Below are 25,710 nucleotides of genomic sequence, written 5' to 3' on the forward strand. Positions count from 1 at the left end.
AAACAAAAGAAAAAAAACAAAAGAAAACAAAAAACATATTTTTATAGATTATTTTAGCAAATTCACATTAGATTTGACAGTCTACATTTAGAAATTCTAAATAGCTAGTTAGGGCAAGAGAAACATTTCTTGTGCAGCCGAGAGGATGTGTGGTAACCACACAGGTTCAGTGTGTGTTTGCTTTGTAGTAGTCTTCCCATAATTGCTTCATATGCGTAAAGCAATTTAAAAAACACAAGAATGACTCAATAGGGCACACCTAGATTTGAATCAGGTACAAGGTAAAATGGAAATGTCATTACAGAAGGAGTTTCGCCTGCACTTTTCTATTTTGACAGAAGGGTAAACAGGGTCTCCAGTGTCAAAGAGAGGCACCTGGTTTCTTGTCTTCCTTGCTCTCCCTGGATATGGAGGTGTGTGTGTGTGTGCGTGTTGGTGTTCAGACCTATAAATAGAGGCTTTGTCTTCCCTAGCGCTCGCTCCAGTGGGATCCTCACATGTTTTAATTAAATAAACTGCTTCTATCAGGCCCAGCTGTGCCCTGCATCCCCAGTCTGCATCAGTCAGCATCCGTGGTCAGGGACAACATAGAGGATGTGGTATCAGTGGATATGAGTACATGCAGACAGAGAAACTGAGGGAGGCAGAAAGTGCACAGAGAGCGCCAAAGAGAGAGAGAGAGAGTAAGCTGTGAAATTGGGGCATGGTGCACTAAAGCCACCTGAGTATCATAGGAAGCCCTGTTCAGGTGCACTGGATGGGTTCCCCAATGTGCAAACCAGCAGAAGGAAAGGAGCTCAGTTCAGCTCTTTCATCCTCCCCTCTTCATTTCCCCTCCTAACCCTCTTGCCCTTTTTAATTGTGAAAATTCCTCTCTATACTCTGAACTATTCTGATTTACTTTTCAGTAAATCTGTTCATATTAAAATGTGTGACAGTCCAAAATGATGTATTTCATACATTTATCAAAGGGAGGAAAGATGGTCATACGTGTTGCTTAATGGTACAGGATTTTGTTGTTTAACTTATTAAACGCACATTGCATGCTGGGAGAAAACAACTGCAAAAGTAAAGCTACTCCTAAGTATTTTCTTGGAATATTTGTGTAGGATGTAGCAGCCGTTTCACAGAAAAACGTTCTGAGAACTGCATTTCCATTGGTCAACTCTTAAAAATGTGGTCAAAGCTAAGGGAAGTTCAGACTACAATGTGCAAAGTGTGGTCACAGTTTATCAGATCAAAACTAATATTAAAATGTCAACCCGACAGTTTTTAATACTCAAAGTATACACAGCAGGTAACAGCATTTTGTATGTCTGATTGTTGATTTATCATTCAAACTTGTCTGTATCATTATTATGAACTTATTTTAGGTAGGGATGTAGGTCCAAGAGATTGAAGCCATTCAAAATGATGTATCCTGTTGGGGAAACTTCAATCGAACTGTATCATTGTGCCATTGTTTCAGATATTCAATTTATACTTCTGTGTGTCTGTGAGACATGCTACCAGCTCACTGATGCATCACTGACCACAGAATGTGAAACTTCTGCTTATGTCTCTGAATCAATATCACTGCCAGTGAGTAAAAGATAAAAGATCACAACATATGGTTAAAAATGAAGAACAAAAGCACTCCCTTTTTAAGCACCATTGACAAACCTTCAGTTAAGGTCTGCTGCCAGAGCTCACCCAGGCTCCCCAAGTGTAAAAGACTAAAGTGAGGCTTTTAGTAACAGCAGCAAAGCTGCCTTGTTTTCCTGGTTACCATCTATAATTAATAGACTGGCGCTTCTGGTTCTTGTTCTGCCTCTAAACCAAACCCATTAATCTATGTGACCATTACAGCCACACAATAACTGACACCTAGGAAGAAGAATACAGGCATGCGCACCTCTCCGTCAGTTACCAGACACCGTCAATGCTCGAGCTGGAAAATAGTCAACTAAATGAAGAATTTTCACATTTAGCGAAATCATTGGTCTCTGTTACTCAGACCCAACACAGGCTATTCCTGTCAGCAATGTTTTCTCCATATGAGAATTGATTTGATTATTGATTAAGGTGCCCAAAGCTGGTAAAAAGCGTGAATAGATCAATATCCATTTAGATGAGGAAGAAGTAAAAGCTTTTTCTTTGATGTTTTAGAAAGGCTACAGTTAGATCACATGAATGTCATCTTTGTGTGTGTGTATGTGTGTGTGTGTGTGTGTGTGTGTGTGTGTGTGTGTGGGGGGGGGGGGGGGGGAATAATTATGTACCATGTGGAAATTATTTATGCACGCATAACCATGCTGTTGCTCCTTTACACATTAAACATGCAAACACCTTATCTCATCCTGCTTTGTTTGTTTTTTCTTTCTTTTTTTGCCGTATAGTTTTGTGAAAGTTATCATGTGCATGACTGCATGCATCCATACCTTCGCAACAATGTGTTTTGTAATGTTGCTGCATCCCTGTACACAGCGACGTCTTTGTCGGCGTTCTTAAATCTAGTTACCGGAACAATTGGAGGCAAAGTCCATATTTTATTAGGTGAATATCAGTGTTTCATCAAAAGCTAATTAGTGGAAACTTATAATAAGCAAAGGCAAAAGTCCACTACATTCTATGTCATCCTCTTTTTTTATTGTGGTGGTGGTAGTGATAGTGGTGGGAGGGTGGAAAAAGTAATTGTCTTGCTATTTTATTCAAACATGGAGAAACGAGAGGAAAGAAGCTGTTCTTAAGACAAACAATCTCTTGGTTTATTTTGGCTCAGATTGATGATTTGTGACATCTAAGAATAGAACTAAAACAAGCAGTTACCATTTCACTATGCTTCAAGAGAGCCTGACTTTAACTACCAGCACAGTTAACCCAAACAGGACATCCACTCAGTAAATAGCAAAGCATCAAAGTACTTCTAACTTTTAAGCACTTTTAACTGCAATCTTGACTTCCTCAAAAATATCTGTTAACTTTCCTTTTCTCCTCGTCTAAAAATAGATCAATATTCAAAACCATGCTTTTGCTCCTTATTCACATATTAAACACCAAAACGTCCTATTATAGCCTGCCTTTTTCTGTTTTGTTTTTTTTCCATATGCTATATGGTTCTGTGACAGGCTGAAAATGATCGTGTGTGATTGGGCATAGTCTATGTATGGATGTATGCCATGTGTTTTGTAATGTCACTGCATCCCAGTAAACAGTGACAATAAGTGCTTCTTATCGTATCTGTCAGCGTTCTTAAATCTAGTTAGCGGAACAATTGGAGGCAAGGTCCATATTTTATTAGGTGAATATCAAGGGTCGTCAATGTTCTTAAAGGTAATTAGTGGAAACTTATTATAAGCGGAGGTAAAAGTCCACATTTTATTAGGTGTATATCAAGATAAGCGCGGAAGAATGAGCTAAAATTGGGTAGCTGTTAGTCCAAAATAGCATACCTAGTTGTCCAGGCTGATAGGATGAATGGGCCACGGCTGAAGCTACAAGGCCCTAAAATAAGGATGTTCGAGATGCTGAGGTGACGGGGATGTCCACACACACACTCAGTAACGCAAACAGAGAGTAAAAGAACAGGAGAAGGGTGGAGATGATGAGAAACGTTAATGAATTAATTATAGGAGGTATTCAGGACATGTGATATTACACAATTGCATGTGACTAACAGGCGGCATATGATCCAGGAATGACTCGCTTGTAAGTGATCCCTATGCTCAGGTTGACACCGCAGATGTCATTAAGGCTCATGTATCCAAGATTCATAAAGTATATCAAAGAGAGAGAGAGGGAGAGAACTGTAAAATTCATATGATTCGGCGTTGATAAGTCTATCAGTGACATCAGGGTATCTGAAATGAGGGCCAGAATACCACATTTCGTTCTGTGCTGCCTGACGTTACGATGAGCAGTATAATCATAGCCGTTAGGCCTGCTAACATCGGCATGAATATAATAGCCACGCTCATCAGTGATACTATTATTATAGTGTCCAGGTACATGGATATTATAGACTGAACTCCAGCATCCCAGATGGACATCATCATCATCATAGATTGGGAGATGAGTACAGGCGCATGGCAACGTCTTTTCTCAGCCGAGCTGTCACACATGACCTAACAGCCCATACAAACAACCTCACTACATCCTCATCACCAATAATTTTTGTAATAAATTCATCAATTTGACTTGACTTACCGATTCCGGGGGCGGAGTAGATGAAATATAGTGCCGAGGTGGACAGTGTAAAAAGGAATAAAAGCCCAAGGAATGACCTTCTCCGGAACCGCAAATGTGTCGGCATTATACAGGCAACAGAAGCACACACAGGCACGTTCGCGTTTCTAAAACGATGGCAGACCCGTTTCGATGTATCCAGATGCCAGAGCCAGTAGTCCGGTGGCGGTGTGTGTTAAATGAGCCGAGTGGAGTGGTAGGGCTGCGGCAGGGGAGAGCCAGGCGTCTAGGAAGTCCGTCTATTTCCGCGGCAGGTCGAGTATAGGACCACCAATATTCAGGAAATGCACTTAAATTCCATTACTTTTTTGGTTTAGGTTCGCGGCGGGTCCGATGACAAAAGGTCTGATACCGGCAGCACACTTTGAATTGGCCTGATATACTCAGTGTAAGACCATCATCTGGGTTCCACAGTAGTCGCCGATGGTGTTGCCGCTCCTGCGTTTTGCCTTGCCTCGCCTGCCCAGCCCTATGAATGGAACTGTCCCTCCGCAAAAAAAAAAAAAAAAAAAAAAGGAAAAAAGCAGCAGTAGCTGAAGTGGGCGTTCACAGCAGCTCAGCTCAGGCCTAGCAAACATATACGAGCTCGACGTCTAACGACGTAACACCGGCTAGCAAAATTTCGAATAAGATGCCCGCTTCAATAGACGTTGTAGACGTTATGGCGTAATGGTTAAAGAGCTTTTCACAGCACTACTTGAGCTAATATCTTGTAACTGTTGGCTTGTTTATTAGCAATATTGGGATTTAAAAAAAAAATCTTAGGGGATGTATATTCGGGTAAACGCTGGCTGTCCAGTCCCTCCTTCCATGAGTATACTGTGACCACAGTTTGGATATAAATACAAGACTATTTGTAACTTAGAAGCCCTAAAATCTGTCCATTTAAAACACAGACCTCTATTACGTATTTGGGCAGACCTTTTAAATTTTTAAATTCTTTTTACTTTACACTATATATTGCAGAATCTTCGCAGGCATCTTATATCACTCAGTACAAGGTGGAAGGTGTTTTAGTGTTATGTAATACACATCTGGTACTTCGCAGACAGCGCGAGCCACAATAAAACTACAATACCCACGAGGCACCAAGAAGACGGTTGACGTGAGATTACAATGGCTCATGGGAAAGTGAAAATACAAGAATTGTAAACGCCAACATTTGGTATGTACACATGAAAGTTGGATTATTCACTGACCAATATCTATATCTATCTATCTTTTTAAACTAAAACCACATCAACAACTTTGGATTTTTCCCTTACTCTTAGTTTATGCCACCTTGCACAGTGACTAGAAAAACTACAACTCCCAGAAAAAGCTTTACCCGGAAGTAGAGTCGTAATGTCAACAGATACATGGAGCTGTCGACGTGAAACAGACGGTCTTTTTTTTTTTTACTTTTTTAAATTACAAAACGTAGCTTTGGTGTTTTAAAAAAGTCGGTTGAGGATGAGAGGCGTTAGTGTTAAAGCCTTGTCCTTTTTGCTGTTGTTCATAAGTTTGTGTGTGTCAGAGCGAGCAGAGAGGGAAAACTCACTGTCCTTGCATGAGAGAGATGACGATGGAGGAAATGTGAAACAACAGGACAATATTATAGCCGAAGAAGGGCAGACAGTAGAAAACCATGAAAAAGAACATGGTTTGAACCTCGATTCAAACGAGTTACAGAAGGATGGGTCATCGCTCAGGTCAGAGACGTCAAAAACTAATTTCACTACTCTCTCTGGATTCATTTGGCATATTGTACCTAGCCAGAAATAATTTCAGTGATGTTAATATATTATCAGTAACGAATACACGGTACAAGCCAAATTAATTTTGTTTTTTGTATGGAAGCCAAATAAATATTTATACTTTCTAATATCACAAGTACAAAAATACATAGACAAACATAATTCCATCAAAACAAAATCTGCATTCCATGTGTTTAAACTGGGTAAATAGATAAAATGTTTTTCTGTGCTCCATTCAGCTTTGCTTAACTTAAACTTAGACTAAATCAAAATGGCAGCTATTTCAATGCAAGCCATAACTGAGCCTTATTGAGATAGCTGACATAGTCACCTCTGAATCTAATCTCTTGTCTGTCACCTTGCAGTAAGTCCAATGACACCACCGACAACTACAGCAATGACACCCTTCACTCAACAACAACTACTGTCAAGCCAACTACCCCGGCACCCCCAACAGTCAAGCCCATTCTGCCAGTGCAGACAGGGGTTAAGGCCCAAGAAGAAGAACAGTCCAGCGGGATGACCATATTCTTCAGCCTGCTTGTTATTGGTTAGTGTGTTTTCACCCATCACCGAATAAGTCTGACTCCATATTGTCTGTACAGGATCACTGTTTGTCTGAGCAAACAAGATAGACCAAAAGAAGTAAATTGTTTTACAGCAGGAAATATGCCTCTTGTGGTTAACAAAGCATGCATATTTTATCCCGTACTCATAATAATGGAGGACCAATTTAGTGTTTTATTAAATCAAGTTTGTAGCTAGTGATCTAGGATGATACCAGTGCATATAGAGAAGGATGTGGTTACACACTGAATGTCCATGAAGTACCACCTAAAGTAGCCATTATGCACATTAGTCCACTATCTTGCTGTCAGATCATTAACCAAGATACTATCATAAATGATGCATGTACTTACTATTTAGACTGATTTACACTGTGAAAGCATGCAGTTTTAGTTGTAAACTAAGAAAACATTTCATTGATTTAAAGAAGCATATGGAAAAAAAATGTTTTCTAAACTATGAAAATGGAAAAATCATCTCAAAGAGCAGTTTAGAAACCACATAGTTGTATATATTGTAAAGTTGCCTTTTATTTCATTGCTGCATGAATGAATTTCGCCTTAATTCAGCATCTCCCCTATGACAAATAATTTAGATCTAATCAGTAAATCTCCTGGATTCAGTGTTCAAGAAATAAAATTTAATTAAAAAATTTAATTGGAGCTCAATGTTGCTCTTCGTCTCTCATTGACATCCCTGTGTACTTGGTTATTGGAAGGAAGGCAGCTTGCGAAAAGATGAAAATATTGTAATATTTGGGAGATTGTGTGCTTTTATTAACATGGATGTATGTTTCTCTTCACACTCGCCCCCAGGTATTTGCATCATATTGGTGCACCTGCTCATCAAGTTCAAGCTGCATTTTCTTCCAGAGAGTGTGGCTGTTGTGTCCTTAGGTAAGTACTGCTTATGTATTAAATTTGTAATTGCATTTGGCATCATACTAAAATTCTAACATCATAAGTGTATTTGTCCAAGTAATTAAAGCAGAATTTTATTTCTTGTTATCTGTCATATTTATATTTATATTAATGGACGTTCACAAAAAAAATTCAATTATGTCAACATATTTCCATTTAATTTAGATAAAAAGCTTAGGCTTCAGACTTATCTGAATCACCAGTTTTTAACATTTTACAATGAACTTTCTGTAAGGAACTTTATTATGTCAAAGAGGGTAATCCTCAATCTGATATTAAGAGCTCATTGCAGAGCAGCCTCAACTATCTAATGTTTGAACCTTCTGTTTGCGAGGATTTTCCTTCAAATGAGTGTGGTCTCAAAGGCAGAAGAGCAGAAATGGCTTATTTCAGACAGTGGATGAATTGCACCAAAGCATATGGATTGTTTTAAACATTAAGATGTCTTTGCATTCTTGTTAAAAACATGAATCAGTAGCTTGTAGAAGAACCTTTCCAGCAAAAACTTTGAAGTAATTGATTTTTGTATAAATGAACAGTCTCTCACAGCATTGTGGAGGAATTTCTTTACAACGTTGCTTCAGTTCATTGAATTTTGTTGGAATTTCTTCACGCACAGCTCTGTTAAGGATTTCAATCAGGTTGACATCTGAACTTTGATTGGGCCATTGCAGCACCTTGATTCTTTTTTTTCTTTTTTTCTTTTTTCAGCCATTCAGTCCTGTTGCATGACCCAATTTTTCCAACCTTTAACTTCCACGCAGATAGCCACATATTTAAAGCAAAAATACTTTGGTATACAGAGGAGTTCATGGTTGACTCCACAACAGCAAGGTACCCAGATCCTGTGGCTGGGGTAATTAGTTTTTCACAAGACTTCATATATTAGTCATATATTCTATACACACACACAGACTCAGTTTTCATCTGTGTTATGCGACAAAATGAAAGAAAGGGTAGACGACCTAAGGAAAATCGTTTTTCTTTAGGTTGTCTGTGTGATTTAAGATGAGCAAACACTAACTCATTGGTGTGATTTGCAGCCTTATTCAATATTTAAGAAGTACTTATTAATAAAAAAAAACCAAAAACAAGATGTATTTAATTTTTCTCCTGAGGTGCAGCTTTGCTTCCTCTGTGCGGTCGATTTAGGTTAATTCTCTTTCTAATTCTCTCCACCAGCTTCCTCTTTACATGCCTGTGCAGTTACACTCACTATAATTCAGTGACACTTGTCTGTCTTGACCCTGAAGGCCTTTTGCTTTTGCAAGACCTGCTTGCTGCATATAAGACAGGCCTCGTCACAGGGGACTCTGCTGAAGAGCGATAACACACTGCTTACAAATCAGAAAAGACTGCTTTTCCTTCCTCATCAGTTCCTTTTTCCCATCTATTCTTTGTATGTCTTCCTCTGCACTATCACTCTCCATCTGCCACTATATCTAGAACTTACACACAGCTTTGAGGCTTGTGTTTAATTTCTGTCTTCATCTTATCTATCTCCTTTTCTCGGCTCTATACAAAGCTTTGTGTTTCATCACCCTTCTAATTAATGCTCTGCTGGGTTGTGTCGAGAGCTGAAGCCCCAGCAGGATGTTCTCAAAGACAAAAGTATAACAGTAGCTTTTTTTAAACAAGTTATATTTGAACTATGATGACATTTATGAGGTATTTACTGTCAACCACTAAAATAGCATGTGTTGCGTGATTTTCATGAAGTTAAGTAGTAAACTTTTTTTTTTTCAAACACTGGTGTTTCCTTACTCTTTCCAGGGATTCTAATGGGAGGCTTCATTAAGATCATTGAGTTCCAGGAACTGGCCAACTGGAAGGTATAGTTTTACTGGGTTTCAACATGGTTCTTTTTCTTCTGTCAGCACTGCACTTGGTCCAAATTTAAAATGTATTTTTTTGGTTTTGATTACTTTAGCATTAGGTAAAATAATCACATTCTTCTACACCGCAAGCACACAAACAAATACATATATGCAGTGCATGTCCACAGCTTAACCCATAACAACCTTTCTTGTCTCCACACTACACTCACTGCTCTCAGATTCAAAATTTGTGGTTCTTAATTTTGCTTAATTTTCTTAGCATGGAGTAAAATAATTACATTCCCATAAACGCACAAACAATATACACAAGTATTCTCTAAAACCTTTGCCCATTTTATACTTTGGATAGATACAGTGATTGATCATATTTAGTGTAGCTGCATTCCTACGTAATGCACAGTCTTGTAACTTGTAGTAACTTTTCATGCAACAAATTCCCCAGAAAATCCCTTCCCACGCCTGCCCAAAACATCTGTTTTGGTTTTTCATCTTTGCATCGTATTTCTTTCTTCACTCATTCATTAATTTCCTGGTTCCTGTTGTCACAAATCTCATCATTCATATCATGGAAACTTTGTTATCGACCTGTGACATGCACCATTTTTGTGCTTGGTATCTCCCCCCCCACAAGCCTTTTTTCCCCCTGCAGTTCTCGGACCCTTTAATTAGCATTCCCTGTTCTCTGCAAGTGAGTTAGAAAACAAGTGAACAGGAGCGGTAGACAGGGAAGGATATGCAGAGTGAAAGGGAGGCAGGAAAAGAGGACAGGTTATGTCAATGTTTCTTGCACACAGGGTCCCATTGTCTTTTAAGCTTGGAGGCCCCAGGGTATTGCTGAGTCATCTACATTAGTAACCAGAGCCCCTGGAGCCCCTTTCCACACATTGCCCCAGTCCTGTGAATCTCTAGACTGCTCTATGTCTGTATTTGTGTTTAAGTTGTAGCAAACAAGCCTGCTTTCCTGTCTATGTCTATGCGGCAGTGACTTCAATAGTAGTAAAGTAATATGAATTACACTATGGCTTGCAGCTGCTTCTCTGCAGGAGCATGGATATGCTAAGTGGTTTATAGCCCATTTGAGACCTGAAAAGACCTAGGACACAATGCAAATGAATTATGTCTGACCTATTTGTTTTTAAAAAGCTTTCATGAAGCACAATGAAACCAGTTTGAAGTAAGATTGCTAGTGGCAGAACTGGGCTTCTGTAAGCAGGCTTTTTTTTATTGTTTACTTTTAATTGCAGCTGTTTTGAAATTGTACCTTTGTTTGTAGGTTTGTGTTTTATTTTTAGAGTTAATTAAAGGGATCTATTCTCCCTGATCAATGTCTTTTGGTAGCTGCCTGTAAGGCTGGCGCCACCTCATCCAACTAGAACATTTCTACAGCTGGCCCACTTGGTTAATCTTGCCAGCCTGGAGGACTGCCCTATACCCTGCCTGAAGGGTGTACAACTCCCTCAGGCAGCAGCATCCTGTTATTGCTCGATTTGCTCTTTCCTTTTTACCACCAATCTGCTGTCTTTGCTTTTGACAACTGAGCTTTCTATCTTCAGTGCACTTACTACAACCCGCCATACAAAGAGAGCCTTTTCCTGTATTCATTTTTCTAGCACATGCAAGGAAAGCCTCTCTGCTTTTCCCTTATACTTACCTTTATCCGCCCGTCTCTCCCATGTGTTCTGACACAGATTGTGGAAGTAGGATGCTGGTATTAAGTATTACAATAGTAGAAATTTGTCTCATTGCCAAAGGAGAGGGAGATAAACAAGAATATTTGTACTCCAAACAAGACCTCTCTCTCTGTTTAAGCTTTTCTGTATTGTCCTATCCGGGCTTGTCACTTTGCTTCTGTGGGAGCAGTGGTGTTTTTTAGCCCCAAAGGGCTGCACATATTTTAATAGATGTCTCCCACGCCACGGAGAGAGAGAGCGACAGAATGAGAGAAGTTTTAATTGTGGTTTTAGGGGCTTTTTTGTGCTTTTTTTTTTAATGTGGTGATTTCACCGGTTGTCAAAATCAAGCCTCCAGGGACCCTGTACTATAAATGAAGGTCTCTTCAACATCTGCACTCATATTTTTTGTTATCTCTCAACTCTCTTTTAACTGTGTTCTCTTCATCTTTGGCATTCATCTTTTCTCATTTAGTTCAAGCTCTGTATCAGCTCTTCTCCAGAGTATACCCATCGTCAGCGTTCTGGTTTTATCCATTTCATCTTTCCTTCTCTTACAACAGATTTCTGTGATGTCCACTAATACCAGTGCTTCTGTAATCTCATTACTCCTCATCAGTCCATAACTTTCTCCATAGTTTCAGGAGGTCACTACAGTGCTATCTTGCCTAAAGTCTAGTGCTTTGTAAATGTAATGCCCAACAACAGTTGTTTGCCCCAAAATTCTAAAGAACAATTATTTCTCCTTTAGACTGTTTTATTTAACAATTTATTTAATTGTTTTATTAATTGATAAATATTATTTATTGCACTCAATTTTTAGCCAGTCTCTTATCTGTAAATTAATGAGAATCTTTTGAGGTATGTGTAGAGAAAAAACAATGTGCACTTGTTCAGTCCTCCCAGTAGGCATTTTTATTTGAATTAAAGAAACACGTGCATTGGTGCCTCGGGAGTACAGTGGTAGATGTCAGGTTGCAGTGCACGCATGGCATACTTTCATGTGTCTCTGGTGTTAATATTCATTCCTGAGCACCTGGCCTGAAGACTGCTGCTTGACCTAAATGTCGAGAGAAACTGGTAACCTGGAAGCAAGAGTTGGTCTACTTTTCCTGAAATTTGAATGTAATGGAAAAACAAAGTAGGCAAGGGCATAGCCTTTTAGCAAAAGCATACAGTACATCCTCCGCAGGCTGTCCTCAATGCTTGACCCTCTGTGCTTGTAGCCATGGTTTTGTTGATATTGAGAAATTTACCATCTGAACTAAAATGACTGCTCCTGCACCCACACATTTGGTTTATTTTTTTTTTGTGGTTCTGTCTCATCTTATATCACTCCAGTTATACTCTTTCAATTCTAAATAATTACTTAGAAAGGGAAAAAATAAATACCTAAAAGCAGAAGAATATGCAAGAAGTTTTGCCAGCATATTTTTGATTAAAATATACTACCCCTAACAGTTCTTAAACCTTTTTATTAACTACTTAATGTTTTATATCAAATTCTATAAAAATAGTGTCTCAAATAGTAAATTGGAGGATTGTGGATTGGGATTGTGTATGTGAGAAAAAAGTTCCGGATCTAATTAAACAGTCAGACGTTGCCAGAGTTGCAATACTTTTCAGGAAAGCCACATCAAATGTGGCAATAACTGTCTAAACGTCCATCTGCTCCTGGGGTAGTTGGGATTGAAATTCAGGCTCAACCAGCTGTCATGACAGGCTTTCATAATACAAAGGGGGAGATTGTTTACTGGGTGGTGTAAATATGGCCCTGCCTTTTTCAAACTTTCTAACAGAAACAACTGCCGTGTCAACCGCTAACTTGTGCATGTTCATGCTAACTTGTGCATGAACATTTATTAATGCATACTGTGTGTTGACTTTTGTATTATTAAGATTGATTATGGCAAGAACACACCCGTCCAAACACACTTAGCTAACACAAGAGCACACGGTGCATGATGCACAGACACATTGGCAGCTAGAGCGTAAGGCATGGGCACATGATGCCTGTGCCTGATCTTGGAGGCTGGCCCATTTAGCTGAGAAGCAACAAAGATTGCATTATTTTGCTGAAATAATCAGAGAGCCAAGGTCCCTGTGTGTGTGTGTTTGTGTGTGTGTGTGTGTGTGTGTCTGTGTCTGTGTGTATATTCTTGTTTGTATGAATGATGAGCTCACAGATAAAAAGCACATTTGGGCGCTTATATGTCTGTTTACAGCATGTTGAAGTGAACGTGTTTAAAGGCTTCTAATAGAATGGTGAGTTGCCTAATAGGAAGGCAGGGCAGGCGGTCCCTAGACAAATACCTGTTGTGTGTGTGTGTGTGTGTGTGTGTGTGTGCGTGCTCGTTGTTGAGGAGTCGACATCCAAATTTGTTTTGTCAGATAAGGAGCTGTAACTATAACAGCTCAGGCAGCCCCCCTCCACCTCACCCTTTCCCCTCCCCCATGACTCATTAGGTCAGCTGATGGTCACTGAACCGGCTTTCATGTGTCAGATGAATAATGTGGAGTGTTTGTTGAATGTGTAACCACAAGTTAGTGTTTTATCATTTACTGGCATGTACATACTTATTGCATTAACATATTCAACAGTATTGCTAAGGATTCCTGTTTAGATTAACAGTGCCAAATGTGTAAAAACAGTCCAAATTATTTAAGTGCTGTTTTTCTTTGAATAGCACCAGTTACATTTCCCTTTAACGTTTTCAAATAGTTTCTTTACATTTGAAACTATGACTCAATGTTTGCACATGTCTCACTTTACAGTAAAGACACTTGCAATTGTACTTGTACCTCATCAGTTTGTTACTATTGGCCAGTTGCAGCTCTAAACCAAGGTCAAAGGCAGTATTTTGTTGCCTCTCTGCTGCAGTTTATTTAGCAATAAAATGTTTTGTTTTTTCTTTTTCTAAAAGGAGGAGGAAATGTTCAGACCCAACATGTTCTTCCTTTTGCTTCTGCCACCAATCATCTTTGAATCTGGATACTCTTTACATAAGGTACTTGTGTGTATGAAGCTCAATTTACACAACCAACACCCTTGTGTTCTTAGAGCCACCACGTATATTTATAAAGGACAAAACCGACCTTTAGGCATGAGGAAATAAGACTCATGAGACCAAAAGTCTGAGAAACCCAGTAATAAGCTGAAGCCTTTTTTTTATTATGTGTGTTACATTTACAAATGCAGTAACTACAAATCATTCAAAAGCAGCAGGAGGTTTAAGCAGATCACCTGTTTGTGTTTTCTGTTTTGATAATTGAGTTTTGCTCCCTTTGTTTTTAGCTTATCAATATTTTTATATATTTATAATATTATTAACTAGCTTCATTTTTTCCAAACAACTAAAATGTCACAGTCTTTTTAGTTTTTTACAACACTCTGTGAAATTATGCTATAATTTTTTTTATGCTGGCGATATCTAATACTTAACCTGCGTGTTCTTGTGTCTTCAGGGTAACTTCTTCCAGAACATTGGTTCCATTACCCTCTTTGCTGTGATCGGCACAGCTATCTCTGCCTTCATAGTTGGAGGAGGCATCTATTTCCTTGGCCAGGTGATGTTTCTACTAATCTAGTAATCAACACTGGTCCGTGACACACAGACCTCATTCAGTTAAAGAGTATGTGACCTCATGTTAAATATTTCCAATGTTCTGTCAGGGTTTTGTTTGTACCGGAAATATTTAATGGGATATGCTCACAAATAAATTATCGCCTCATCGCCATTATCACTTCCCCTTATTGTACAAATCTGTAACACTCTGCTGATATCGACGTAATCAGATGGTCTTCTTGCACCTTAACAATCTGTTTTTTTGTTTTGTTTTATGATAACCCTCCTCACAGGCTGATGTCATCTATAAGATGACCATGACTGATAGGTGAGATTTTTTTTCTAAGAATTTACTGTGAGCTAGCTTTCTTACTTCATTGTGATAGAATTTTTCTGTGTCAGATAAGACCAACAAGTGTTAAGCCTAGTCTTGGACTAAACATGCATTTCAGTGATGAAATCACATACAGATGAGCTGAGATCATTTTCTGCTAGTGTGGAGAACTGAACTCTTGGAATTTACCATTTTTACTTGAGCCACAAAAGGTGAAAACTTACTCACTAGTGGTTTTCTTTTTTTTCTCTATTCTTAATAACACCCTCTGCCTACTTAGTTTGAACTGTGCCCTCTGCATCTGAAGGGTTTGTCTTTTAGGAGTTCCAAGTAACAGGATAATCCACCTACCAGAGACATAACCAGTACAAACACAGTATGTTACTCCACACCCATGTGTTTTTTCTAGCAACTAGCACATTCGAGCAGTACTTTTGCCTGCGTATTTTATTTGTATTTGAATGAATTTCTCAGAAATGACTTAAAGGCATTTACATTTGGGGGAATTTTTAGAATGTAGGCTACATAGCTCAATAGAATTTCTGATGGAAAGTCCCAATACAGCCTCTCCATTTCTTAATTACTGCATTTTTGCACCTGTTACTGCGTTTTGTTTTGTTTTTTCAATTTTTTTTTCAGGAAACTTTTGTTAATCTTTTAATTTTATATTTTCCCAATACTAAAGTGTGCTACTTTGTATGCATTCTGACTGCAGAGAAAGTAAAAATCATATTTCTTGTCTCCTGCTTCCTCTTATTTATTTTGCAAATGTTTTTCCTCTTTTACTGCCCATATGTGTTTGTGTCTTGATTTCTTGTATGAATTAAGTAAATCTTTCTCATTCCCTTCTACTTTGCTGTAGCTTTGCCTTTGGCTCACTGATCTCAGCTGTGGACCCCGTAGCTACCATCGCCATATTCAATGCACTCAACGTGGACCCAGTCCTTAATATGCTGGTGTTTGGTGAAAGCATTCTCAACGATGCTGTCTCCATTGTCCTCACCAAGTAAGGACACTCCTTCATGACTTGTATATTCTCCATTGCACACACTGGCACATTTACATTTTCCCAGTCTTTCACAAACAGCAGGCCTTAGGACAGCATGCAAAGAGTCTGCACTCTGCACATGTTATGCAAGGGTTAGATGTACAACACGACATAGCGTCTTAAAATCTAACAGCAACTGAGGCCAAGTCCAAACTTCTGTTTTCATATTAAAACAGCTTTTTACATTGTTCACTGTCCAGAATGAGGTTCATTTAATAAGTTTGCCTCCTTGGCATGTAGGCACTACTAGCATGATAAAGCAATAGCTGCTGCTGGCATTGATAAGTTCAGCAGTGCCTGTAGTTCTTTATCCATGTTGAAGTAACCACAGTTAGTCAAGATTTAATGTTTTTCTACTTGAAAAGTTCTATGAGGCAGGGGCTTCACAAGGTATGACGAATAGTGAACATAGATGCTTCTAAAACTCTCTTTTTCTGTTTGTTCAGACTAAAACTATTTCTAGCTAATATGGGTTGGCATGATTTCCAGAAATGTCAGTGTTTCAAGTCTTAAAACACTTGACTGGACACCGTGTGTAATTATAGCAAAAATTATTTCATATGAAAACATATTAGTATGTCCAACTTGCTTTACTGTGATCACCTCATTAAGGTCCATTAAACTAGAGACGTGGGGGATAAAATATTTCTTGTGGCATTTTGTGGTCTGTAATAGACGTTTACTGTGGCAGTTAAAAAACAACAAATAAAGATCCCCAAGTGCTCATAGAAATCAGCAAAAAATTACATGTTTCAGAACATCACAAGTACTACACTTACAGGATTTCTTCAGTTTTCAAAGTAATTCAACCTTTGTTACAAGCACAGACTGCTATTAGTTCATTCAGATTGCTTTTACAGGTACCAGTTAGACAAAATGTAAACAAATACTAGCTATAAAGAGGGATCAGAATAGCAGTACCTACTTTTAGCTGAAATCATATTAGCCCATTACAGCACTTACTGAACTGCAGCTCTCCTGATCGGTTTAATTTTATTCAATCATGTTATTGGTGGATAAAATAAGCTTAACATTTTTTTCCATTTTGAAACAAAAGCCAATGACTTCATTTTAAAATGAAGGAAAAGGAAATGAGATCATTTAAAGTAAACAGTGATGTTTCATTTACAAGAAAACCATGAAGTTGACAAAATAAACATAAACATTAGGTAATGTTTATGTTTGGACACACTGGCAACCTGGCCAAGGTGTACCCTGCCTCTCATCCTGGCCACTGTGATAGGCTTTAGCTCCTCCGCACAACCCTGAATTGGGTCTTGAGAGAGAATGGGTGGTAGATTAGGTAATAATACAATTATTACTGCGAGAATTTTCACAAGCATGTTTCAAACTGGGTATAAATTAGTGACACCAGCAGGTAATACTGACAGTATGCTTCAGAAGGGACCTTTAGATATCTTTTGGTGAACAAAGTCTAAGAGGCGTCTTTGTGATAACCAACATGCTCTTACATGTGTTGTCTCTTTTCTAAATTGGGTGGACTATTGCACTTTGAACAAAACAGGAAACAATAGCATGATCTGACAACCACAAGAGTTACAATACAGTTTGCCACTATACAACTCTGTGCAAAATACGTCATTAAGTAACACAGTAAAGATCTACTGATGTATATGTCAGCTGAGACATGCCTACGTTTCCAGCACTTGATTCATAACAGCACGCAACTCAGGATCTCAGGGCTTATGTATTTGTAAAGCCTGCTACCTCACATTATACTGAATACTGATGTTTGCAATAGTGGGGAGAAAAAAAACACCACCTGCCTCGACCAGGTTACATGAGGTGAAAGCGAAGAGAGAGAGAGGGATATTTTTTTATATTAAAACATATAGTCATGTGCTGACTTATACTGTCCTCAAGGCTTAAATTATTTGCTTGAGTGCGGTAGACCTCTTAAACACACCAACACACCGGTGACTTAAAATTTTGATGTCAGGCATTTTCCAACCTTTGAACCTGATCTAGTTTTTGCAGATTACTCATTTTACTTTTATGGGTAAGACTGAAGATGATAGAAATAGCAATATATTTTGTTTTTATAGACATTAAATTACTGGATGTGAGCAGCCTGTCATCAAAATCGGAAAAAGGATGAAACTCAGTGGCTGGAAGGCTGAAAGCGGCGATGTCTGTAGACTTCTAGTGTCACTGAACTTTGTCTTGACTCACCTTTAGATTTTTTTTAGAATATCTGCTACTCAGAAACGTTTATCTAGTTTCTACTGTTATCTGCTTACTGACTACCTCAGACAGGTGACAGAAACTTGACAGACAAGTTTGTCAGAAACGGTGTTCGGGATTCCTGTTCACACACATTGTGCTAGCTTCAGTATCTGTACTCCCTTTATTGCTTCCTTATCTCTCCTACTCACTACAGACTAAATTTGCAAAGTGATCTCAAGTATCTGGGTGTCTCTGGAGTCTAAATGAGTGCATAAATAATAAATAGACTGACTGAGCAGCCCTGGCAGTGTACTTATTGTTAGCACCCAACAAAGTGGTTTTCTTAGAAAGCAATCGCGTAGCCATTTCCAAAAGCCACGCAGAAGCTAATGCTTTACCTTGGAAGGTTGTTAGTAAACATTGTGATTATAAATAGGATTCAAACTCTGAATCCAGCTAAACTAATATTTATAAAATACAAAAGATGCAACATTTTTGGTGCCAGCAACAAGATAATCATTTGTCACTCTCTATAAGAGATTTTGGTGTTTTTGGTAATCACAGATCACAGTAAATGTTTGGGAACTTTTGTCTTACAGTTTGTTTGTTTTCTTGTTGTGATAAAAATAAATAAAGAAACAAATTGAAATGCATGGTACAAATATCTCAGTTAAACCAACAGGAATTTAATGGCTGCAGTAGCTCCCAATTTGGTGGAGTGTTTCTCCCCTCTAGTGTCCAATGTAGATATTACAAGACTAAATGCATTACACTGCCATTAAGGTTTAATTTGTTACTTTCGTCATTTCTTTTGTCTTTCAGCACAGCGGAGGGTTTCTTTTCCCGCTCCGACAACTCCACAGTAACAGGCTGGGAGACTTTTCTACAAGCTCTGGGTTATTTCCTTAACATGTTTTTTGGTTCTGCTGCACTGGGAACCCTCACTGGACTCATCTCAGCTCTTGTATCCAGCCGCCATTCTCCCTGCGTGTGTTTGTACTTTATATGTGTGAGAATTTTATTTTCTTGTCTGGCCTTATTTCAATTCCCTAACTCACTGATCAGTTTCTGAAACACTTTGACCTGAGGAACACGCCATCGCTGGAGTTTGGGATGATGATCATCTTTGCCTACCTTCCTTATGGACTGGCAGAGGGAATCAAATTATCTGGTGGGTCAATACAATCACATTCACATAATGAATACATGAATATTTTTGTATGTTTGACTTTTCCTCTGACCTCCATCTCCCACCTGTTTCTCTCTACCTACAGGAATAATGTCTATCCTGTTTGCGGGAATTGTGATGTCTCACTACACCCATCACAACCTATCTCCTGTCACCCAGATCCTTATGCAGCAGACACTGCGCACTGTGGCCTTTATGTGTGGTCAGTAGATTCTCGCTTAGCATCCCAGTTCACCGTTTGCTGTCATTTTATCAGACGTTTTCACTGCTTTCTTAACTTCTTTCTCCAGAGACGTGTGTGTTTGCGTTCCTCGGCCTTTCCATCTTCAGCTTCCCTCATAAATTTGAAATATCATTTGTAATCTGGTGCATAGTAAGTTGTCTTTTATTGATGTCATTTTAATCTCTCTGCTTATTCCCACGGTTATCAGGAATGACAGCTGTTCTCTCTCTGTAGGTCCTGGTTCTTGTTGGCCGTGCTGTGAACATCTTCCCTCTGTCATTTTTGCTGAACTTCTGCAGGGACCACAAGATCACACCCAAAATGATGTTCATCATGTGGTTTAGTGGTAAGATGGCATGACTCGTGTTTCGTTAATTACAGGGAGTCGTCTTTTTATTGGTGTGTAAACCACACTCATTACACTTAACACAGTGTGCACATCTCCGGCTGCAAATGAAAGTAGAGTTCGTATTATTCTGCTACTGTTTTGAAAAATTAGTTGAGATGCATCATGTTTTGTGAATGCGATAACGAGGCAATGCATGAGTTTCAAATTGATACCGTACCTTCTAAAAATCAAAGTTCGGTTCTCAGTGGTCTCGACCTCAAGGTCAGAGGTCAAATTTTCTGAAATTCTTGTGACTGCAACAATTGTGAAAAAAGAAAAGCATCTCTGACGCAGCATTTTCTGTATTCAAAGATTAATATAGTCACTGAATTCTGTGTTTGGAGATAAAATGAATATTTTGCTTCAACTTTATATATTAACGCGTTCTTTGTTTGTTTGTTTAGTGGACACTACAACAAAAGTGAATAAACCTGTGATTCCTGTGAGATCGGACGATGAAATTTGTAGACTGCATCAAAAGTGCCTGTAGGAGTAACAAAGTACTACTTAACAAGATGACTTCCAGTCTCAAGACACTTTAGCAGCAAAATATTTTATCCTGATAATTATGCAAAGAGTTTCTGAAGAATTGAAAACTGACCAGAACAAGCATGCTGCCCAAGTGTAGTGGAATGCAGTCGGGGTAGTTCAAAGAGAGAGTTAGAGGAACACAACCCCTACAGCATAGAGCATCTGAAAAAACATCTCTAAAGTTAGTCAGAAAATCTCTCCAGAAATTTGTGCTATGTTGCTATCTATCATGCTGAGGAGGTCTGAGTCTGTCATTAAAAATAAAGGCAGAAGCAGTAAAACTCAAAGCGAGAAAAGTGCACTAACTTTTCAAGCAAAGACTTTGCACTATGGTGGCCGTTTAGTAAGTCTAAACTTCTAGTTTTTGATATAGCAGACAACCATTTTCCTACTGTTTTTGAACACAACAACGTCATTTAGCTAAACAGAGATGTGCTCCTGTTGTATACCTTGTGCATTAAAACCAAAATGTGGAAAAAGTCAAAACATATTGAGCTTTATATAATAACCATTTCTTGTGAATGCCATTATGCTATATGTTGTGTTTTTTCCATTCATTCTGCTATTTTTTTTTTTTTTGGCTAGGTTTGCGAGGTGCTATTCCCTATGCTTTGAGCCTTCATTTAGGCTTGGAACCCATTGAGAAGCGTCAGCTAATCGGCACCACCACCATCATCATCGTGCTCTTTACCATCCTCTTCCTCGGGGGTGGCACCATGCCACTCATCCGTATCATGGACATTGAGGATAGCCAGTCACGGCGTAAAAACAAGAAAGACATCAATCTCAGCAAGACACAAAAGATGGTAATGGATGAAGCACCCGGGGTTCTAGCACACGGGGGCACACAGAGAGTTTGTTGTCTGCATTGGTACTAGCTGTGCCATCCTCTCATCTGCCATCAGGCTCTTTCTGCTCGCTTCAGAGGGAAAAACATCAAAGGGTTGATTGTAGTTTGTGTGAAGGACACTGAATCAGTGAGGAGGAATGGACTGCTATCATAGAGATTCACACTTGAAAACACCAAACCTCTGACAGGCACAAATAGACCTTAACCAGTGGCACTGATAAAAATTTCCCAGATACTTGTGTTTAATATTTCAGTTAACTGTATTAGCTCTAGCTCAATATAATGGGTCATTCTTTTGAAGTAGATCCTATTATTGAGGTCATTGAAGCTAATGGTGGTGTGTTTCCATGACTTGCATGTATAGTATTTGCATGTTTGATGTCTTCCAAAGCTAAGTGTTACCCCCTGAGGTACTAGCTGCGAGATCTATCAAATCCCCATTTTTCCTTACGGGTCTCCAGCCCTCTTTGATGTAATTCACTCTTTGGTCCCTTTGCTCTTCCTCCCTCGTCTTTGTTCCTTCTGTGTGTGATCTTGACTCACCAGTCTCACCGCTTTTCTGCCATTTGAACTCTTTCATGCGTTCATCTTTTTCTCCTCCTTGCGTTGTTGCCCCCTCTCATTTAATTGCATTATCTGTTTATATGACTCCAGTCTCTGTGCTCATCTTTCTCTACAGGGTAATACCATTGAGTCAGAGCATCTATCAGAACTGACAGAGGAGGAGTATGAGGCTCAAATCTACCAGAGGCAAGATCTAAAGGGCTTCATGTGGCTGGATGCTAAGTACCTTAACCCCTTCTTCACTCGCAGGCTTACACAGGAGGTAAGAGAATCGGGGAGAAATCTTTTGTGTGGCACAACGATCACAATCCTTTGTTAATACTTGGTTGTTTTGCAGTCATCATGCTTTGTCCCCAGTCATTGTGATTTATCCATTAATATATATCTCACAATATAATAATATATTTATTCAGGGATAACTGAGTACCCTGGGCCTTTTTTTATCTTTGTTTTTTACACTGGTAACATGGAAGAAAGGGGACTTTGAAGAAAACATGAATTATGTATTTTAAACCCATTGCTGTTTGGACAAGCAAAGTATGGAGAGGAATAACATTTATAAGTAAAAATAAATGTCCAGTTCAACTTATTTTACCTTGAGTGTAAACAGATTTACAGAAGACACTGTGTCGAAGTTCAGATTTCATGTTTGGAGGGAGTGAGTTACATGCAGCACTCACAAACTTTATAAAGTTTCATTACATAATCTGTCCAGTCACAATATCAGCACCAGATACCAAGACAAAAGGCCTTTTATGTGTTCTCAAGTGCTGGCTGTAATTATCAAAAATCTTCATTATATAGTGAGGGAAAGAAGTTTTTCACCCCCTAAAATCAAGCTAGAACAGTGGCTCCCACTGATTGGCTTTGTGTCTGTGTGCCACATAGATCACTTACACATGCGCCTGATCTCAACTTTTTAAGTGCATAAAGCTCATCTGCCATCACAAAGAAGCTTGATGACAAAGTGACAACCTTTATGTGATTATTCAAAAGTGGAAGAAATATGAAATAACCATCAATTGCCCTTGTCTGGAGCGCCATGTAAAATCCTGCCTCATGGGGTGACAGTGATCATTAAAAAGGTAGTGGATCAGCCCAAAACAACACGGGAAAAGCTTGTTAATGATCTGAAGACAGTTGAACACCAGAACACCTTTGGTAACACACTATGCTGTAATGGACTGAAATCTTACAGTGCCTGCAAGCTCTAAACGGCTCAAGAAGGCACATGTACAAGCCTGTCTTAGGTTTTTCAGTGAATGTCTAAATGATTCAGAAAACTTTAGACAAAGCGCTGCGGTTAGATGAAACCAGTATTGAGGTCTTTGGCACCAACTCAAACCACTGTGTTTGGAGGAAGTAAAGAGTATGATCATATTCAGAGGTGCAAACATTATGCTGTGGGGATCAATCTGATGAAGTTGTGCAGGACAACTTCATCAGATTGAGTGACCAATAGATGACACCGTGTACTGTAAAAAATCTAAAATCTGTGAAGGGGGCTGAAGCTTCGAGTTGCCAAGAAATCTGAAGATTTCGAGTTTCTGTAAAGAGGAGTGGGACAAAATTTCTCCTGAGATGTTTGAAGGTCTTGTGACTACAAGAAACGTCTTACCGCTGTGCTCGACAACAAGGGTTTCTCCACCCTTGTCTATAAGTATATAAGTATCTGTAAGTCAGAAAATGCCATTATACTTAAATGTTGTTAAATGTGAAATTTTGTAAATTTGTGGTAATTTGTATCTGAAGGATTTCTAGTAGCCAATTAGCATTTCTGCCTGAATTCCTGTTGCACATAGACGGACATAATATCTTATGGGCAAACATAAGATATTTCATGTTAAGTAAAAAATTAAGAAACCTGCTGTTATTCTTCATTGTAAAAGAAAAAGGTGAGACTGATTTACAGCACAAAACAAATGAAATGCATCGCTGCAGAAGTTTGCAGAGGCTGGTCCAGCATTCCTAAAGTTTCTTTCCCCGCTATATTGCGAGGGGAGGATGGGTGTTTTGATTTGGATGAGAATCTGTGTCGTCAGGAAATGTGTAAAGATGGCTGCATGAACATTTCTGCCCAAGGCTTTATTCCTATATTTATATTTATAGTTTTCCGGGGGGATGTTATGTAGGGTTGTGTTTCTTGTATCAAAATGAAACTGTCATGTTTGGACACAGAAACAATAATCTAATAGAAATATACGAGAAATATGTCTGAGAGATTCTGACAACTAGTTCAACCATTTTGCATGCAGTTCACTATGTGGTGAACAAGCGTCTAAATGTTTTTGCTGTAAGACTATTGCAAGAAGGACCAACATGACACAAACTGCACTACATAATGTAAGAAATTGGCACAACCATCTGCAAAAAAGTTGCCAAATCCTTTGTAATATTGGTTTGAAGAATGAGAAATTCCTTTTATGATGAACAAGCAGGTCTTTCCATCTAAGAAATGGACCAAAGTGACAGAAAAATTCTTTACCAAGTTGGATCTCACTGCAGGGCCATTGGATTCCCATATCTTTTGTTTTGTCTAGTTTTCAGTATCTTTGTGCGATCATTTCTGTATGTGCATGTTCACTCTAACATATGGCCAAATTTTTGTGTGTCTGATGTGTTTTAACAGGACCTGTTACATGGCCGGATCCAAATGAAGACTCTGACCAACAAGTGGTACGAAGAAGTTCGACAAGGACCGTCGGGCTCTGAGGACGACGAAGACGAAGCCGAACTTCTCTGATCACTTTCACTTTGAAGGCAATTTATGGACATTGTGTGTCTTGGGCTGTGGTTTGTGTGTCCGTCTGTGAAAATGAGCATACTTTTCATTTCCCCCACAGGAATGTGTGGTAGAGCTGGGCGATAGAACGATAACGATATGTATTGCGAAATAACTTTTTCTCGATAGAAAAATTAAACTATTGCGATAGGCCTCATCTCTCTTGTCCTCTTAAAAAAAAAAAAAAAAAAAAAAAAAAAGAACAGCCAATCCAAATTAAGTAGCTCAGAACCGAACCAATCACAGCCGCAGCGTCACGTCACATGACTTGTTACGTACAGCACAAGCGCCAAGGCGCACATGTGTATTTGTTTTTGCAGCCGTGCACCCCAGGTAATGAAGGAAATGAGTTTGCCAACTAGAGAAAAATCAACCGAGAGCGTGACCAAAGGTTACCGAAGAAAAAACCGATGATGGTTCCAATGCTGGAGAGCTTGTCGAACAGAAGGGCCGCAGAAGTTCCGTAGTGTGAAGGTATTTCGGCTATTTCAAATCTGACAAAAAACAGAGTAGCGCGCACTGTAAATTGTGCCGAAAGCAAGTCTGGAAATACAATAAAGCGGTGCATGCTCAATCTCTGGCTGAAAGCGCTGATTCGTCATTCGGCTTTTGTCAGACTAAAGTAACTGTTAAAACTGTTTGAAAAGCTAAGCTATACAACAAGGAGAGATTGAGAATTTCCTTCTAGTTCTCAGTTTATTTGATATTGACAAAAGTTAGTCAATTTTATCTGTTCTTCTGTAAAACGACCTAAGATTTATTTTTAGAATTAATATTTTGTTTCTAAGTGGAATTGACAATTTAGTAGTCTGTTTTGTTTGTTCTATTTTGAAACTTAAACACTTTAGCGGCTGCCTTTTGTGTAGTTTGCAATATTTGCCTTTATTTATCTGAAACTGAAGTCTCATGTTCCTTAAGTACATCTACCCTGTTGAACTTATTATGGGAAATAAATATTTTAATTAAAACAAGCTGCTAATTATTTCACATTTTACTTGTGAGCAACGGCACATTTAAATCTTACAAATATAGTTATTTGGCTTATATCGTGATATATATCGTTATCGCCTGAAATGAAAAAAACATATCGTGA

The 25,710-nt window shown here is 38.8% G+C and overlaps 2 protein-coding genes across 2 annotated transcripts in view; one reads left to right on the plus strand and one right to left on the minus strand.

Moving 5' to 3' along the window:
* Nucleotides 1-4,857, minus strand: part of b4galt5 (UDP-Gal:betaGlcNAc beta 1,4- galactosyltransferase, polypeptide 5) — a 31,070-nt gene extending 26,213 nt beyond the window's left edge. Inside the window, exon 1 of the mRNA XM_003439026.5 lies at nt 4,186-4,857. Coding sequence (XP_003439074.1) covers nt 4,186-4,291 — 106 coding nt within the window. The 5' untranslated portion in view covers nt 4,292-4,857. The remainder of the gene's footprint in view (nt 1-4,185) is intronic.
* Nucleotides 4,858-5,535: 678 nt separating this feature from the next.
* slc9a8 (solute carrier family 9 member 8) lies at nt 5,536-24,767 on the plus strand. Its single transcript, XM_019349832.2, has 16 exons — nt 5,536-5,915; nt 6,326-6,510; nt 7,343-7,423; nt 9,221-9,279; nt 13,880-13,963; nt 14,421-14,522; nt 14,815-14,849; nt 15,718-15,861; nt 18,913-19,054; nt 19,156-19,261; nt 19,365-19,481; nt 19,570-19,652; nt 19,737-19,848; nt 21,007-21,227; nt 21,951-22,097; nt 24,465-24,767. Exons 1-16 carry the CDS (start codon nt 5,677-5,679, stop codon nt 24,576-24,578), a joined length of 1,971 nt encoding a protein of 656 aa, XP_019205377.1. The 5' UTR covers nt 5,536-5,676; the 3' UTR covers nt 24,579-24,767.
* The last annotated feature ends 943 nt before the right edge of the window (nt 24,768-25,710 follow it).

Source organism: Oreochromis niloticus, linkage group LG20, assembly GCF_001858045.2.
Source record: "Oreochromis niloticus isolate F11D_XX linkage group LG20, O_niloticus_UMD_NMBU, whole genome shotgun sequence".
Classification (NCBI taxonomy): Eukaryota; Metazoa; Chordata; class Actinopteri; order Cichliformes; family Cichlidae; genus Oreochromis; species Oreochromis niloticus.